A 17,341-nucleotide genomic window follows, 5' to 3' on the forward strand; every position below is an offset into this window, starting at 1 on the left:
CCCTGCGCTGAAAACAGTGCCGGGACCTCTGCACATGCGCGCTACAGCGGGAAGCAAGTGCAGTAGCTCCAGGTGCCGAACTGTGTGGGAGGGGCCCGAGGCACGCAGCCCCTAGCCCTGGCTGAATGGCCTCACTGGGGCTGCGTGAATAAGTCGACCTCGACCTCGTCGTCCTCCTCCTCCTCCTCCTCGTCCTCCTCCTCCCCCCCCCCTTCCCTTCCCTTCCCTTCCCTTTCCCCTTCCCCTTCCCCCCCCGGTCAGTTGGGCAGAACAGTAGGAATTCAATCCGGATAAGTGTGAGGTAATGCATTTGGGGAGGGCTGACAAGTCACAGGACTACACATTAAATGGTAGAACAAAGGGACCTTGGAGTACATGTTCACAAATCCTTGAAGATAGCAGGTCAGGTAGATAAGGCGATCAAGGCGGAGTACGGAATATTTGCTTTTGTTAATCAAGGCATAGAATACAAGAGTAGGGAGGTTATGCTTGAACTGTACAAAACACAGTTAGGCCACAGCTACATGCAGTTCTGGTCACCATATTACAGGAAAAATGCGATTGCACGAGACAGAGTACAGAGGAGATTTACAAGGATGTTGCCTGGACTGGAGAATTGTAGTCATGAGGAAAGATTGGATAGGCTGGGTTTGTTTTCTTTGGAACAGGGGAGGCTGAAGGGAGACCTTATTGAGATGTATAAAATTATGAGGGGCTGAGATAATGATAGGAAGGACCTATTTCCCTTAACAGAGGGGTCAACAACCAGGGGGGCATAGATTTAAAGTAATTGGTAGGAGGTTTAGAGGGGATTTGAGGAGAATCTTTTTCACCCAGAGGGTGGTGGGGGTCTGGAACTCACTGTCCGATAGGGTGATAGAGGCAGAAACCCTTACTGCATTTAAAAAGTACTTGGAATGTGCACGTGAAGTGCTGTAACCTACAGGGCTATGGACCAAGAGCTGGAAAGTGGGATTAGGCTGGATAGCTCTTTGTCGGCTGGCGCCGTCACGATGGACCGAAATGGCCTCCTTCCGTGCTGTAAATTTCTATGATTCTAACTGGAGCAATGAGAAAGGTAGTACTGTGCATAATGTATGCACCTTAATCAGCACTGGGAATGGAACGGTTCCATCAATCATTGTGTACATCTCTGTCACTATGGAGGATGGGAATGGGAACATGAATTATTTATGCATCTATTATGTATAGAGAATGGGAGGGTATAATCATATGTCCTGTTTGCATCTGTATTTATTTTAGGAAGGCGATTTAGGGGTTATCAGAGATTTTAATAAGATAACCAGTGAATGCTTTATAGGAAATATTTCTGTTAAAGCTCAATGGTCCTGATGGTTACAAACCAATTTGCAAGGAAAAGCCTGCCATCTGACGAACACAACTTACATAAGTTCATCAGACAAGGTTTCAAAGGTAACATTTCCATATTAATAGAATTTTTTTTCAAGGGCTCGCCATCTTACCTTGATCTGGCAACGGAGGCGAGTAATCTGTAGCTGAAATAAGCCATGTCTTCTGCAAGTAGAGTATGTGACCTTAAATGACAAAATTAATTCAAATTAATGAATGTGGCAATGTGTTAAATTTAAAATCTGAAAATACACAAATTGTAGTTTAGGTAATGTTTGACTCAACGGGTGGGATGCTGGTTAGTGTTTTTTCCCGCTGCACGGGGTTTGAACTTTGGGGTAGTTTTAAACATTTTAAATATAATCAATGATTGTGGACATAATGTATATACAAGATACTTCTCTGCACTTTCCAAACAATCTGATGTTAAAACATGTGAATGTACTACATAATGCACTAAACAGCCACAGAGACTGGGAAAGTCCAAACTCCATCCTGAAGTAGCCAATCTCAGGGCAATGACAGGGGCACTAGAATTGGCCTCCTTATCCAAAAGTTAGAGAAACATCAGTTATGGATTCGACTCTATCGCAATCCAGTGATCCAGTGCAAACTGCATACATGGAGACAAACGGGTAAAGACAGAAGAGATGCCACATTCTGTAAACTGTATCTCAGGAGGGGAGAAAATTTACATGAATAAAAAATAGTAACTTGGATATTTTTATGCCCTCTAAACGTAGAAAGTTGCACACCAGCTGTAAAGTCTTAATCAAAATAGCAAACCAGGAAGTTAGTATGAAACATGTACAATTATGGCAAGCATTTGAAGAGTCATAATTGATAGTGTTCAGGAAGAGGGCCGATTCTAAATGCACATAGCTGCGGCATACCTGCATCCCCGGATGTTAATTCAGCCCCATCTATTATTGGGCTCTGTAACTCTTCCAAATCAGTTCACTATTTTTAGAAAAACATTTTTTAAGCAGAGGGTGTTGCCGAATGACTCAGCTCTTTTAAGACATAGTTGAGCCATAGTGCAAATGCTCTTGGTTCAATCCCTGGTCCACAATAACAATGCTGTCATTACTTTCATTGATGCAATGAAATAGCTTCCACCCAAAGCGAGCGCTCTACTCGGAACTCTTTCACGGAAAACGAGCCCCAGGTGGGCAGCGGAAACGTTACAAGGACACCCTCAAAGCCTCCCTGATAAAGTGCAACATCCCCACTGACATCTGGGAGTTCCTGGCCAAAGACCGCCCCAAGTGGAGGAAGTGCATCCGGGAGGGCGCTGAGCTCCTCGGGTCTCGTTGCCGAGAGCGTGCAGAAATCAAATGCAGGTAGCGGAAAGTGTGCAGCAAACCAGTCCCACCCACCCCTTCCCTCAGCGACTGTCTGTCCCACCTGTGACAGAGACTGTGGTTCTCATATTGGACTGTACAGCCACCTAAGAACTCATGTTAAGAGTGGAAGCAAGTCTTCCTCGATTCGAGGGACTGCCTATGATGATGATGATGATGATGAAGCAACGATCCGAAGGGGAAACATTGCCATTCTTGATCCTCAGCCTGCAACCCCTGCTGGAAGCAGACATGCAGAAGTTGGGTAAGGACAGAATTGGGCTCGGCTTTGATGGCTCCTTCCCTGCCCTCAAACAGCGTGACAGTACCCTTGGTCTGGGTTCACAGATGAAGGATGGCCATTTGAGTGGCATGCAGGAGAACAGCGATCAAACCACACCAAAGGAAGGTGTCAATAGTTTCAGGACGGGAATTAGGCAGAAAATGTTGGGAGAAAGAAAAGCCGGGTAACAAGTGTGCAAGTGATAATTCTTTGTAACTGGTTTTCAAATGGAATACAGATGCAATTTTAAAAAACACCCGTATAATAAATAGAACATACATTTGCTTCTCTTGCTGGATCAGCTCATCTACACAATTTGTATGCAAGAAATCCACCCAAGCAGAAATGTATGCAATTCTATTAGGATCTGTCAGTCGCTTGAATATGCAAAGCTTTGCCCAAAGACTATCCTTCAAGGATATATCAGTGTGCTTTTTTTGGCTCGCAAACTGCATAAGGAAGTGCAACCAGAAATAATTATAAAAGGGGTTGTTATACTACAGAAATATAGACGTGCTTTTCCCTACATTGACTCCATTGTGTGGACAGCAGATATTCAAGGAACTCATTATCATAAACCCACAGAAACGGGAATCTACAAATTACCTTCAAGCCAAGGCTTCTTTCAGTTATGTAAACATGGGAACCCACTGCACTCTGGTCTCATCATAGGCAGTCCGTCGGAATCGAGGAAGACTTGCGTCCACTCTAAGAATGAGTTCTTAGATGGCTGAACAGTCCAATACGAGAACCACAGACCGTCACAGGTGGGACAGATAGTCGTTGAGGGAAAGGGTGGGTGGAATTGGTTTGCCGCATGCTCCTTCCGCTGGCTGCGTTTGATTTCTGCATGCTCTCGGCAATGAGACAAGAGAGCTCAGCACTTCTGCATAGACTGGACTCTGATACTGAGTGAATATATAGGACAGCGGCAAACAGGCTTATGTCCCAAGACACGGCCTCTTAACCTGATGTTAAAGCACTCGGCTGGAAAGCTGCCCAAAGTTGTCTCATAAATGTGATTTTGATGGGTCACTGGAAACATGGCAAAATTAAAGTGATATACTAATAGAAACATCACAGACTTCTGATAGTTTCATGCATGATTCAGAAAGCCTGGTTCAGTAAATGTATTAATTGGGGTGGGGGGGGGGGGGGGGGAAGAGAGAAAGAGGGATAGAGGTGCCCTGCTCAATCCTGTACTAGCTGAATCTTGCTAAAGTACAGTTTACCATCCTTGCCCAAGTGGCCATTCTTATGTAAATCTAGGCAGTGTGTTTCGGCAGACGATTCAACTATGGGCCATCAAACCAAGGCTTAGTTCAATGTCCACACACTTTTCATCAGGGACTACTGGATAGTAATCAGCAGAAGGATTTGCAGACGATTTTCCTCAGTGGGGACAGAGTTCAATAGTTAGCCCTGGCTGAGATCCCCATTCTGCTTCCAAACAACATCTGCAAAACTAAACCTTTCCCAATAGCTCAGTGGGTAAATAAATCATGTACTGTACTGTGTCTCAGCTATTCAGACCAGGAAGATCCCAGGTCCTTGGTCTATGCTGTATGCATCTTAGTCTCATCGCTTTGTGGAAGCACCAAGTGAAGGTCAGACACTTATCCACAGGGGTAGATGTCGATATGGAGGGGGGAAAAAATCATCAATGTACTCCTTGAGATTCAGAGGAAACAGAATGCAATCTCAATGGGTTACTCAAGAGTCGTAATACCTTTGTGGTCATCTCAATTCATGACATTATCCATTAGAACAGGAAAACCTGAAGCAACATTTGGGATGTCTATGAATATTTCACCGCAACCCAGCGCAGGTACTAGTGATCTTCCAGCGTACCTTGCCAGAGTCGTCATTCATCATGTGAGCCTAGACGGTGAATGTTGACTGTGAAAGGTATAACAATCAAATCTGAATGTATCCTCACTCAATATTGATTTTGCACATTTCCAGCAGGGGTCATTAGTGATCAGCACCTGGAAGGAGTCCTGGCTGATTTTTCCCTGCCTCACCCAGGGTGAAAGGCAATGGGAGCATTCCAACTGCTGTTCAGACTATGACCAGTTATCTCAGCACAGACTAAAGTGAGACCTTCTTGATGGTTATAGTTCGGAGTGTATTAGGCCACTCTGACACAGTTCAAAATGGAATGCAAGATTTGCATCCGCGGTATTTTGCTTTTGTTTGTAAGATTTGTGCTGGGTTCAATTCTGTTCTCCCCAGAAGATAACTCAAACTTTGCTTAAGCAGGATAATGACATTCACACATAAGGAACTTAATAAATTTTGCTGAACTCCAATCTTGCATTCTAAAGCAAATCATCTACAAGAGAAAGATTGTGCACAACTATGATTGTAACACAGAAAAAAGGAACAAATGAACAACACAGATCTAAAACTGCATCAAGATAATGGACACTACAAGCTTACAGTAATTCAGTCACATGATGCACACCAACCAAATGGGTGACAATATTGCTCGGAAAACATTGCAGTCTCATGTTTTATCCTCTAAAGCAAAGGGCAAAAATTTAAATTCTATCGTAGCACCGTTACCATAGATTCAAGATGTGTGTCCAACTTCAACGGCAGGATTCATTTCACAGATTTCCTGACCTATATTTGGATTTTCATAACTGCTTCTAAAAATATATTGGCAGACAGTTTTAAACAAAGGTGTTAGAACAAAATACATACAAACAATTAAATCAATTTAGATTGTGTATTGTAACTGATATCAGTTCACTGCAGAAGTCTTAACGACAGTTTTATAACATTGCAAATGAGCAAATCAGAAAAGTCAAAAGCACTTCTAAAGCTCACTGATCACATTTATATCAAATTGTATTAATCATTGTTGGCCATGGGATTTCAGCAATGTGTATGTCTTACAAACATTACTTGAATTATGAAACAAAAACAAATTGTCTTCCCAAACTTGGGTTGTGTTTGGAAAGAGTAAAGCACTTGCTAATGCAACAATTGGTGGTGACTAATTGAGCACTGCAGCACAACAGTAAGGCTACTGGCTTGAGTATATTTTGAAGGCAACATGAAGTACTGCTGACTGATAAGGTAAGAATGTTTCAACATAAGCCAAGACATTTGCAGGGTTTATGGAGAAAGAGATGGGGAATGGGACTAATTGGATAACTCCTTCAAAGAGCAGACAGACACGATGGGACGAATGGCTTTCTTCTGTGCTGTATGATTCGAACAAGGGGTACAAGGTTAAAACTGATCATAGATCAATTTAAGTCAGAAAAGAAACACCATGGTGTTAATTATCAACATTTAGTATGGTTTTCAGAAAGACTGGTATCGGCAAAAACCTAGATTCATTCAAGATACGGTTTGATGATAGGAACTGTTCATTTTTTCCCCAGACTTCTTGCGCAACATCCACTCTTGGATGAGCCGCAGTTTCCTCCAGTTAAGCACTGGGATGACTGAAATCATCGTCTATCCCCTTGCCCCTCCCAACCCTCAATGATTCCATCTCCTTCACCAGCCACTGTCTCAGGTTGAACAGAGTGTGCGTAACCTCGGTGTCCTATTTGATGCCAAGACGACCTTCTGAACCACTATCCGCTCCAACACACAGACCGCTGACTTCCACCTCCATCACATTGTCTGCCTCAGCCCATCTGCTGCTGAAGCTCTTATCCATGCTTTTGTCACCACCAGATTCAACTATTCCAATGCTCTCCTAGCAAGCCTACCATTCTACACTTTCTGCAAAGTTCAGCTCATCCAAAAACTTACCATCCCATCAAGCTTATAATTCTTATCCTTGTGTTAGAAAGACAAGCCTGAAGGCTTGTGCCTCAATGCGAGGAGTATTCGGAATAAGTTGGACAAATTAACTGCGCAGATAGCAGTTAACGGGTATGATGTAACTGGCATCACGGAGACATGGCTCCAGGTTGACTAAGGCTGGGAACTCAACATCCAGGGGTATTCAACATTTAGGAAGAATAGACAGAAAGGAAAAGGAGGTGGGGTGGAAATTGATGCAATAGTAAGGAAGGACATTAGCTTGGATGATGTGGAATCGGTATGGGTGGAGCTGCGGAATACCAAGGGGCAGAAAACGCTCGTGGGAGTTGTGTACAGACCACCAAACAGTAGTAGTAAGATTGGGGACAGCATCAAACAAGAAATTAGGGATGCATGCAATAAAGGTACAGCAGTTATCATGGGTGACTTTAATCTACATATTGATTGGGCTAACCAAAATGGTAGCAATGCTGTGGAGGAGGATTTCCTGGAGTGTATTAGGGATGGTTTTCGAGACCAATATGTCGAGGAACCAACTAGGGAGCTGGCCATCCTAGACTGGGTGATGTGTAATGAGAAAGGACTAATTAGCAATCTTGTTGTGCGAGGCCCCTTGGTAGAATTATTTATTAAGATGGAGAGTGACACAGTTAATTCAGAAACTAGGGTCCTGAACTTAAGGAAAGGTAACTTCGATGGTTTGAGGCGTGAATTGGCTAAAATAGACTGGCAAATGAGACTGAAAGGGTTGACGGTGGATAGGTAATGGCAAACATTTAAAGATCACATGGATGAACTTCAGCAATTGTACATCCCTGTCTGGAGTAAAAATAAAATAGGGAAGGTGGCTCAACCGTGGCTAACAAGGGAAATTAAGGAGAGTGTTAAATCCAAGGAAGAGGCATATAAATTGGCCAGAAAAAGCAGCAAACCTGAGGACTGGGAGAAATTTAGAATTCAGCAGAGGAGGACAAAGGGTTTAATTAAGAGAGGGAAAATAGAGTACGAGAAGAAGCTTGCCGGGAACATAAAAACTGACTGCAAAAGCTTCTATACATATGTGAAGAGAAAAAGATTAGAGAAGACAAACATAGATCCCTTGCAGTCGGATTCAGGTGAATTTATAATGGGGAACAAAGAAATGGCAGACCAATTGAACAAATACTTTTGTTCTGTCTTCACGAAGGAAGACACAAATAACCTTACGGAAGTACTAGGGGACCGAGGGTCTAGTGAGAAGGAGGAACTGAAGGATATCCTTATTAGGCGGGAAATTGTGTTAGGGAAATTGATGGGATTGAAGGCTGATAAATCCCCGGGACCCGATAGTCTGCATCCCAGAGTACTTAAGGAAGTGGTCCTAGAAATAGTGGATGCATTGGTGATCATTTTCCAACAGTCTATCGACTCTGGATCAGTTCCTATAGACTGGAGGATAGCTAATGTAACACCACTTTTTAAAAAAGGAGGGAGAGAAAGTGGGTAATTATAGACCGGTTAGCCTGACATCAGTAGTGGGGAAAATGTTGGAATCAATTATTAAGGGTAAAATAGCAGCGCATTTGGAAAGCAGTGACCGGATCGGTCCAAGTCAGCATGGATTTATGAAGGGGAAATCATGCTTGACAAATCTTTTGCAATTTTTTGAGGATGTAACTCGTAGAGTGGACAAGGGGGAACCAGTGGATGTGGTGTATTTCGACTTTCAAATGGCTTTTGACAAGGTCCCACACAAAAGAGATTGGTGTGCAAAATCAAAGCACATGGTATTGGGGGTAATATACTGACATGGATAAAGAACTGGTTGGCAGACAGGAAGCAGAGTGTCGGGATAAACGGGTCCTTTTCAGAATGGCAGGCAGTGACGAGTGGAGTGCCGCAGGGCTCAGTGCTGGGACCCCAGCTCTTTACAATACACATCAATGATATGGATGAAGTAATTGAGTGTGCTATCTCCAAGTGTGCAGATGACACTAAACTGGGTGGCGGTGAGAACTGTGAGGGGGACGCTAAGAGGTTGCAGGGTGACTGGGCAAATGCATGGCAGATGCAGTATAATGTGGATAAATGTGAAGTTATCCACTTGGGGGCAAAAACACAGACAGATTATCTGAATGGCGGCAGATTAGGAAAAGAGGAGGTGCAACGAGACCTGGGTGTCATGGTTCATCAGTCATTGAAAGTTGGGATACAGGTGCAGCAGGCACTGAAGGTGGCAAATGGTATGTTGGCCTTCATAGCTAGGGGATTTGAGTATAAGAGCAGGGAGGTCTTACTGCAGTTGTACAGGGCCTTGGTGAGGCCTCACCTGGAATATTGTGTTCAGTTTTGGTCTCCTAATCTGAGGAAGGACGTTCTTGCTATTGAGGGAGTGCAGCGAAGGTTCACCAGGGATGGCAGGACTGACATATGAGGAGAGACTGGATCAACTGGGCCTTTATACATTGGAGTTTAGAAGGATGAGAGGGGATCTCATAGAAACATACAAGATTCTGACGGGACGGGACAGGTTAGACGCGGGTAGAATGTTCCCGATGTTGGGGAAGTCCAGAACCAGGGGACACTCTTAGGATAAGGGGTTGGCCATTTAGGACTGAGATGAGGAGAAACGTCTTCACTCAGAGTTGTTAACCTGTGGAATTCCCTGCCGCAGAGAGTTGTTGATGCCAGTTCATTGGATATATTCAAGAGGGAGTTAGATATGGCCCTTGCAGCTAAAGGGATCAAGGGGTACGGAAAGAAAGCAGGAAAAGGGTACTGAGGTGAATGATCAGCCATGATCTTCTTGAATGGCTTGAAGCGCCGAATGGCCCACTAGTGCACCTATTTTCTATGTTTAAATCCATTTGTGGCCTTGCCCCTCCCTATTTCTAACCTCCGACAAACTCTAAAACTCACTTTCCAACCCCCCACCCCCGAAGTCTCTGTTTTTCCAGCATAGGCCTTGTACATACACGCTCCCTTCATCCAACCTTTGGCAGATCAGCCATCATCTGCCTTACCTCTAATTCCAGAATTCCCTTCCCATCTCCTCCTCCTTTAAGACCCTCCTTATGAGCAAAAGGGGAATGTATAAGAACATAAGAATTCGAAGTAGGAGTAAGCCATTCGGCTCCTCGAGACTGCTCCGCCATTCAATGAGCTCATAGCTGATCTTCTACCTGAACTCCACTTTCCTGCACTGTCCCCATTGCCTTGATTGCCTTAATATCCAAAAATCTATCGATCTCTGTCTTGAATATACTCAAAGACTGAGCCTCAACGGCCCTCGGGTAGAGAATTCCAGAAATTCACCATCTTCCAAGTGAAGTTTCTACTCATCTCAGTCGTAAATGGCCAACCCCTTATTCTGAGACTGTGACCCCTGGTTCTAGACTCCTTATCCAGGGGAAACATCCTCCCTGCATCTAGCTATCATACCTGTAAGAATTTTGTATCACTGAGATCACCCCTTATACTTCTAAACTCCAGAGAATATAGGCCTAGTCTACTCAATCTCTCCTCATAGGAAATCTCCCCCCCACCCCCCAATCCCAGGAATCAGTCTAGTGACTCTTCATTGCACTCCCTCAATGGCAAATATATCCTTCCTTAGGTAAGGAGACCAAAACTGTACACAATATTCAAGGTGTGGCCTCACCAAGGTCCTGTACAACTGCAGTAAGACCTCGCTGCTCCTACACTCAAATCCTCTCGCTATGAAAGCCAACATGCCATTTGCCTTCTTCACCGCCTGCTGTACCTACATGCCAACTTTCAATGACTGATGTACCATGACACCCAGGTCTCATTGCACCTTGCCTTTTCCTAATCTGTCACCATTCATATAATATTCTGCCTTCTTGTTTTTGCCACCACAGTGGATAACCTCACATTTATCCACATTATACTGCATCTGCCATGCATTTGCCCACTCACCTAACCTGTCCAAGTCACCCTGAAGCCTCTTCGCATCCTCCGCACAGCTCACACTGCCACCCAGCTTAGTGTCATCTCTCACCATGTCAATACATTACCCCCAATACTATGTGCTTTAATTTTGCATATTAATCTCTTGTGTGGGACCTTGTCAAAAGCCTTTTGAAAGTCCAAATACACCACATCCACTGGTTCTCCCCGATCCACTCTACTAGTTACATCCTCAAAAAAGATTTGTCAAGCATGATTTCCCTTTCATAAATCCATGCCGACTTGGACCAATCCTGTCAATGCTTTCCAAATGCGCTGCTATTACATCTTTAATAATTGAAGGAATAGGTGGGTCGGGGCCTGGGTTGCCACACGCTCCTTCCGCTGTCTACGCTTGGCTTCTTGGCGACGAGACTCGAGGTGCTCAGCGCCCTCCCGGATGCTCTTCATTCACTTTGGCCGGTCTTGGGCCAGAGATTCCCGGATGCCAGCAGGGACGTTGGACTTTATCAAGGATCCTTTGATGGTTTCCTGTGCCCACATGGAGCTCGCTTGCCGTGCAGGAGGCCTGAGTAGAGCACTTGGTTTGGGAGTCTCATGTCGGGCCTGCGGATGATGCGGCCCGCCCGACGGAGCTGATCGAGCAGGGTCAGCGCTTCGATGCTGGGGATGTTGGCCTGAGCGAGAACATAAGATGTTGATGTGTCCATTCTACCAATGGATTTGCAGGATCTTGCACCTACCCACAGGTTGATGACTGAAAAAAATCTAATTCAATTCAGGGTTTGGGAGAGGGGGGGGGGATGGGGTGAGTGGTGATGACAATACTATGGACAACCTGCAGCCCCCCTCCTCAAAATGGTGGACCCAATCACCACCCCCAAAATGGCGGGGGCGAGCACCTTCTCGCCCCCCTCACGGTTGTGTTGACACTCACCGGCGAAAAGTCAACGCCGACGTCACTGTCCCCCCCGGCAGCCCGGCGGCCGGAGGCGCTCGAAGCCCAGCATGGCTCCTTTCAAACACCTTCCATTCAAAACGCCTCCCACCGCGCGCCGGCCGCAACCGCCGCCCTCGCGCCACAACGACCTTCCCCAGGTGCGGCAGCGAGAGAGGGCGGGGCTGGGCACGAGAAAATAAACTGTCAATCTGCCGCGCGCCCCTTCAGCCCCGGCGCCTGCCCAGCCCTGCTGACGTGCTTCGTCCCGCCTTCTTTCATGATCGACCGTTCGCCTCACCAATCAGGAAGCAGCGGTCAGGATTGACACTCCTCCCACCCAATCAGTTCGTGGGCGGGCTTCCAGCCGTTGTCACGCTCGAACTCTAAAGCAGCCAATCGAGGTGGAGGGGTGGGCGGGGCCTCAGCCACTGGCCCGCCTTTGAGGGGCCATGGGAGGTAAGGGGACGTCCACAAACAGCAACAACCTGAGGGACTGGGGTGCATCATCACAACAGGGGACATAATTTTTAATTTGATTTATTAAGGTTCCATTAAACGTTTTTTTTTGATAATTTGCGGATTCTGGGCCTGAATTCAATAGGTAAATCGTGGGTATTTAAAAGAGTTGTGAGGTATGTCGTGTCCTTACACACTACAGCAAATCAACACGAGGCACATACTGCAGACAAGGTCACTCTGTGACCTGAACCTTTATTCACAGGACCAAGAAGTGATGACCTTGCGTGGGATCTCCCTTTATATACCTGAAATACCAGGTGAGGAATGTCTCCCACAAGTTCACCCCCTGTGGTCAAGGTGTGCATTTCTCAGGTGTATACAGTGTACAGTGTTGTTACATAAAAGTTACAATTATGTGAAGGTTACAAACATGACATCACCTCCCCCCAACGTCTTTGGGTCAAAGATTGAGTCTTTCAGGTGATCAACGCTCTCTCGTGGAGTGCCGCAGTTGGGGCTCTGGTTGTTGAGCCCTGGCATGCGTCTCATAAGAACCTAAGAACATAAGAATTAGGAACAGGAGTAGGCCATCTAGCCTCTCGAGCCTGCTCCGACATTCAAAAAGATCATGGCTGATCTGGCAGTGGACTCAGCTCCACTTACCCACCCGCTCCCCGTAACCCTTAATTCCCTTATTGGTCAAAAATCTATCTATCTGTGATTTGAATACATTCAATGAGCTAGCCTCAACTGCTTCCTTGGACAGAGAATTCCACAGATTCACAACCCTCTGGGTGAAGAAATTCCTTCTCAACTCGGTTTTAAATTGTCTCCCCCGTATTTTGAGGCTGTGCCCCCTAGTTCTAGTCTCCCCGACCAGTGGAAACAACCTCTCTGCCTCTATCTTGTCTATCCCTTTCATTATTTTAAATGTTTCTATAAGATCACCCCTCATCCTTCTGAACTCCAACAAGTAAAGACCCAGTCTACTCAATCTATCATCATAAGGTAACCCCCTCATCTCAGCCGAGTGAATCGTCTCTGTACCCCCTCCAAAGCTAGTATATCCTTCATTAAGTAAGGTGACCAAAACTGCTCCAGTACTCCAGGTGCGGCCTCAACAATACCCTGTACAGTTGCAGCAGGACCTCACTGCTTTTGTACTCCATCCCTCTTGCAATGAAGGCCAACATTCCATTCACCTTCCTGATTACCTGCTGCACCTGTAAATTAACTTTTTGGGATTCATGCACAAGGACCCCCAGGTCCCTTTGCACCACAGCATGTTGTAATTTCTCCCCATTCAAATAATATTCCCTTTTCCTGATTTTTTTTCCAAGGTGGATGACCTCACATTTTCCAACATTGTATTCCATCTGCCAAACCTTAGCCCATTCGCTTAACCTATCTAAATCTCTTTGCAGCCTCTCTGTGTCCTCTACACAACCCGCTTTCCCACTAATCTTTGTGTCATCTGCAAATTTTGTTACACTACACTCTGTCCCCTCTTCCAGGTCATCTATGTATATTGTAAACAGTTGTGGTCCCAGCACCGATCCCTGTGGCACACCACTAACCACCGATTTCCAACCCGAAAAGGACCCATTTATCCCGACTCTCTGCTTTCTGTTAGCCAGCCAATTCTCTATCCATGCTAATACATTTCCTCTGACTCCGCGTACCTTTATCTTCTGCAGTAACCTTTTGTGTGGCACCTTATCAAATGCCTTTTGGAAATCTAAATACACCACATCCATCGGTACACCTCTATCCACCATGCTCGTTATATCCTCAAAGAATTCCAGTAAATTAGTTAAACATGATTTCCCCTTCATGAATCCATGTTGCGTCTGCTTGATTGCACTGTTCCTATCTAGATGTCCCGCTATTTCTTCCTTAATGATAGCTTCAAGCATTTTCCCCACTACAAATGTTAAACTAACCGGCCTATAGTTACCTGCCTTTTGTCTGCCCCCTTTTTTAAACAGAGGCGTTACATTAGCTGCTTTCCAGTCCGCTGGTACCTCCCAAGAGTCCAGAAAATTTTGGTAGATTATAACGAATGCATCTGCTATAACTTCCGCCATCTCTTTTAATACCCTGGGATGCATTTCATCAGGACGAGGGGACTTGTCTACCTTGAGTCCCATTAGACTGTCCAGCACTACCCCTCTAGTGATAGTGATTGTCTCAAGGTCCTCCCTTCCCACATTTCCGTGACCAGCAATTTTTGGCATGGTTTTTGTGTATTCCACTGTGAAGACCGAAGCAAAATAATTGTTTAAGGTCTCAGCCATTTCCACATTTCCCATTATTAAATCCCCCTTCTCATCTTCTAAGGGACCAACATTTACTTTAGTCACTCTTTTCCATTTTATATATCGGTAAAAGCTTTTACGATCTGTTTTTATGTTTTGCGCAAGTTTACTTTCGTAATCTATCTTTCCTTTCTTTATTGCTTTCTTAGTCATTCTTTGCTGTCGTTTAAAATTTTCCCAATCTTCTAGTTTCCCACTAACCTTGGCCGCCTTATACGCATTGGTTTTTAATTTGATACTCTCCTTTATTTCCTTGGTTATCCATGGCTGGTTATCCCTTCTCTTACCGCCCTTCTTTTTCACTGGAATATATTTTTGTTGAGCACTATGAAAGAGCTCCTTAAAAGTCCTCCACTGTTCCTCATTTGTGTCACCATTTAGTCTGTGTTTCCAGTCTACTTTAGCCAACTCTGCCCTCATCCCACTGTAGTCCCCTTTGTTTAAGCATAGTATGCTCGTTCGAGACACTACTTCCTCACCCTCAATCTGTATTTCAAATTCAACCATACTGTGATCGCTCATTCCGAGAGGATCTTTTACTAGGAGATCGTTTATTATTCCTGTCTCATTACACAGGACCAGATCTAAGATAGCTTGCTCCCTTGTAGGTTCTGTAACATACTGTTCGAAGAAACAATTCCATATGCATTCTATGAATTCCTCCTCCAGGCTACCCCGTGCGATTTGATTTGACCAATCGATATGTAGGTTAAAATCCCCCATGATTACTGCCGTTCCTTTTTCACATGCCTCCATTATTCCCTTGATTATTGTCCGCCCCAGCATGAAGTTATTATTTGGGGGCCTATAAACTACGCCCACCAGTGACTTTTTTCCCTTACTATTTCTAATCTCCACCCACAATGATTCAACAATTTGTTCATTAGAGCCAATATCGTCTCTCACAACTGCCCTGATATCATCCTTTATTAACAGATCTACCCCACCTCCTTTCCCTTCTTGTCTATCTTTCCGAATAGTCAGATACCCCTGTATGTTTAATTCCCAGTCTTGGCCACCCTGCAACCACGTTTCTGTAATGGCCACCAAATCATACCCATTTGTAATGATTTGTGCCGTCAACTCATTTACTTTATTTCGAATGCTGCGTGCGTTTAGGTAGAGTGTTTTTAAACCATGATTTTTAGTTTTGACCCCTCCTGCAGTCCATTTATATTCATACATATTGTCCCTTCCTATCACCTTGTGGTTTACACTTACCCCAGTGCTACTCTGTTCTGTTGCCTCCTGCCTTTTGCATTCTTTCTTGGGGTCCCGTTCATCTAAGCTCTCACCCACTCTAACTAGCTCAGAGCCCTCTCCTGTGTTCCGAATACTCCTCGCAATGAGGCACCGAGCTTTCAGGCTTGCCTTTTTATTACACTTTGACCCTTTAAAATTTTGCTCTACAGTGGCCCTTTTTGTTTTTTGCCTTGGGTTTCTCTGCCCTCCACTTCTACTCATCTCCTTTCTGTCTTTTGCTTCTGTCTCCATTTTGTTTCCCTCTGTCTCCCTGCATTGGTTCCCATCCCCCTGCCATATTAGTTTAACTCCTCCCCAACAGCACTAGCAAACACTCCCCCTACGACATTGGTTCCGGTCCTGCATAGGTGCAGACCGTCCGGTTTGTACTGGTCCCACCTCCCCCAGAACCGGTTCCAATGCCCCAGGAATTTGAATCCCTCCCTGCTGCACCACTGCTCAAGCCACGTATTCATCTGAGCTATCCTGCGATTCCTACTCTGACTAGCACATGGCACTGGTAGCAATCCCGAGATTACTACTTTTGAATTTAGCTCCTAGCTCCTTAAATTCGTCTCGTAGGACCTCATCCCCTTTTGTACCGATAGCACTGGTACCAATGTGCACCACGACAACTGGCTGTTCACCCTCCCTTTTCAGAATGTCCTGCACCCGCTCCGAGACATCCTTGACCCTTGCACCAGGGAGACAGCTGTGGTGATTCCGGCTCGTCCGAACTGACCGCAGGGACTGTGCATGCTGCTGATGGTTCTTGTTGCTCATTCACTGGCATGGTGTGGGCAGCATCTCATGATTTTCCTCAGGTTCCTCAGTGTCCATGCTGAACCTTTTTTTTACTTGGTCCAGATGCTTGCAGTATGTCTGCCCATTGTTGCGTCTGACCACTATGACCCTATTCCCCTTTTTACCAATTACAGTACCCTCGAGCCACTTGGGTCCCACAGTGTGATTAAGAACAAATACAGGGTCATCGATTTCTATCCATCTCCCCTTTGAGTTACGGTCGTGGCACTCATTTTGGGACTGGCGCTTGCCCTCAACAATGTCTGACAAGACTGGATGAATGAGGGACAGCCGAGTTTTTAGTGTACGTTTCATGAGTAGTTCCGCTGGCGGGAGCCCCGTGAGCGAGTGCGGTCGGGACCTGTAGGCCAGCAGGAGGCGTGATAGACGGTATTGAAGGGAGGGTCCTTGAATCCAGAGCATGCCTTGCTTTATGATTTGAACCGCACGTTCCGTCTGGCCATCGGAAGCCGGCTTAAACGGCGCTGTCCTGACATGTTTGATGCCATTACCCGACATGAACTCCCGGAATTCATAGCTAGTGAAACACGGGCCGCTGTCACTAACTAGGATGTCCGGCAAGCCATGGGTTGCAAAGACCGCACGCAGACTCTCCACTGTGTTGTATGTTGTGCACGAATTCAATATGATGCACTCGATCCATTTCGAGTACGCATCAACAATAATGATGAACATTTTTCCCATGAACGGGCCCGCGTAGTCTACGTGAATACGTGACCATGGCTTGGTGGGCCAGGGCCACGGGCTGAGTGGGGCCTCCCTGGGGGCATTGCCCAGCTGGGCACACGTCGTGCACCTGCGAACACAGTGTTCCAGGTCTGCATCAATTCCCAGCCACCATACATGTGACTGGGCAATG

The 17,341-nt window shown here is 45.5% G+C and overlaps 1 protein-coding gene across 3 annotated transcripts in view; it reads right to left on the reverse strand.

The window, feature by feature from the left end:
- letm2 (leucine zipper-EF-hand containing transmembrane protein 2) overlaps window positions 1-11,854 on the reverse strand; it is a 43,110-nt gene extending 31,256 nt beyond the window's left edge. The window contains exons 1-2 of one of the 3 annotated variants that reach the window (XM_070865972.1): window positions 11,636-11,854; window positions 1,485-1,556 (exon numbers count right to left, since the gene is read on the reverse strand). In XM_070865972.1, coding sequence (XP_070722073.1) covers window positions 1,485-1,531 — 47 coding nt within the window. In that variant the 5' untranslated portion in view covers window positions 1,532-1,556; window positions 11,636-11,854. The remainder of the gene's footprint in view (window positions 1-1,484; window positions 1,557-11,635) is intronic. The other 2 variants (XM_070865973.1, XM_070865971.1) reach the window with 2 other exon arrangements.
- Window positions 11,855-17,341: the final 5,487 nt, after the last annotated feature.

This window comes from Pristiophorus japonicus, chromosome 22, assembly GCF_044704955.1.
Source record: "Pristiophorus japonicus isolate sPriJap1 chromosome 22, sPriJap1.hap1, whole genome shotgun sequence".
In the NCBI taxonomy this organism is placed as follows: domain Eukaryota; kingdom Metazoa; phylum Chordata; class Chondrichthyes; family Pristiophoridae; genus Pristiophorus; species Pristiophorus japonicus.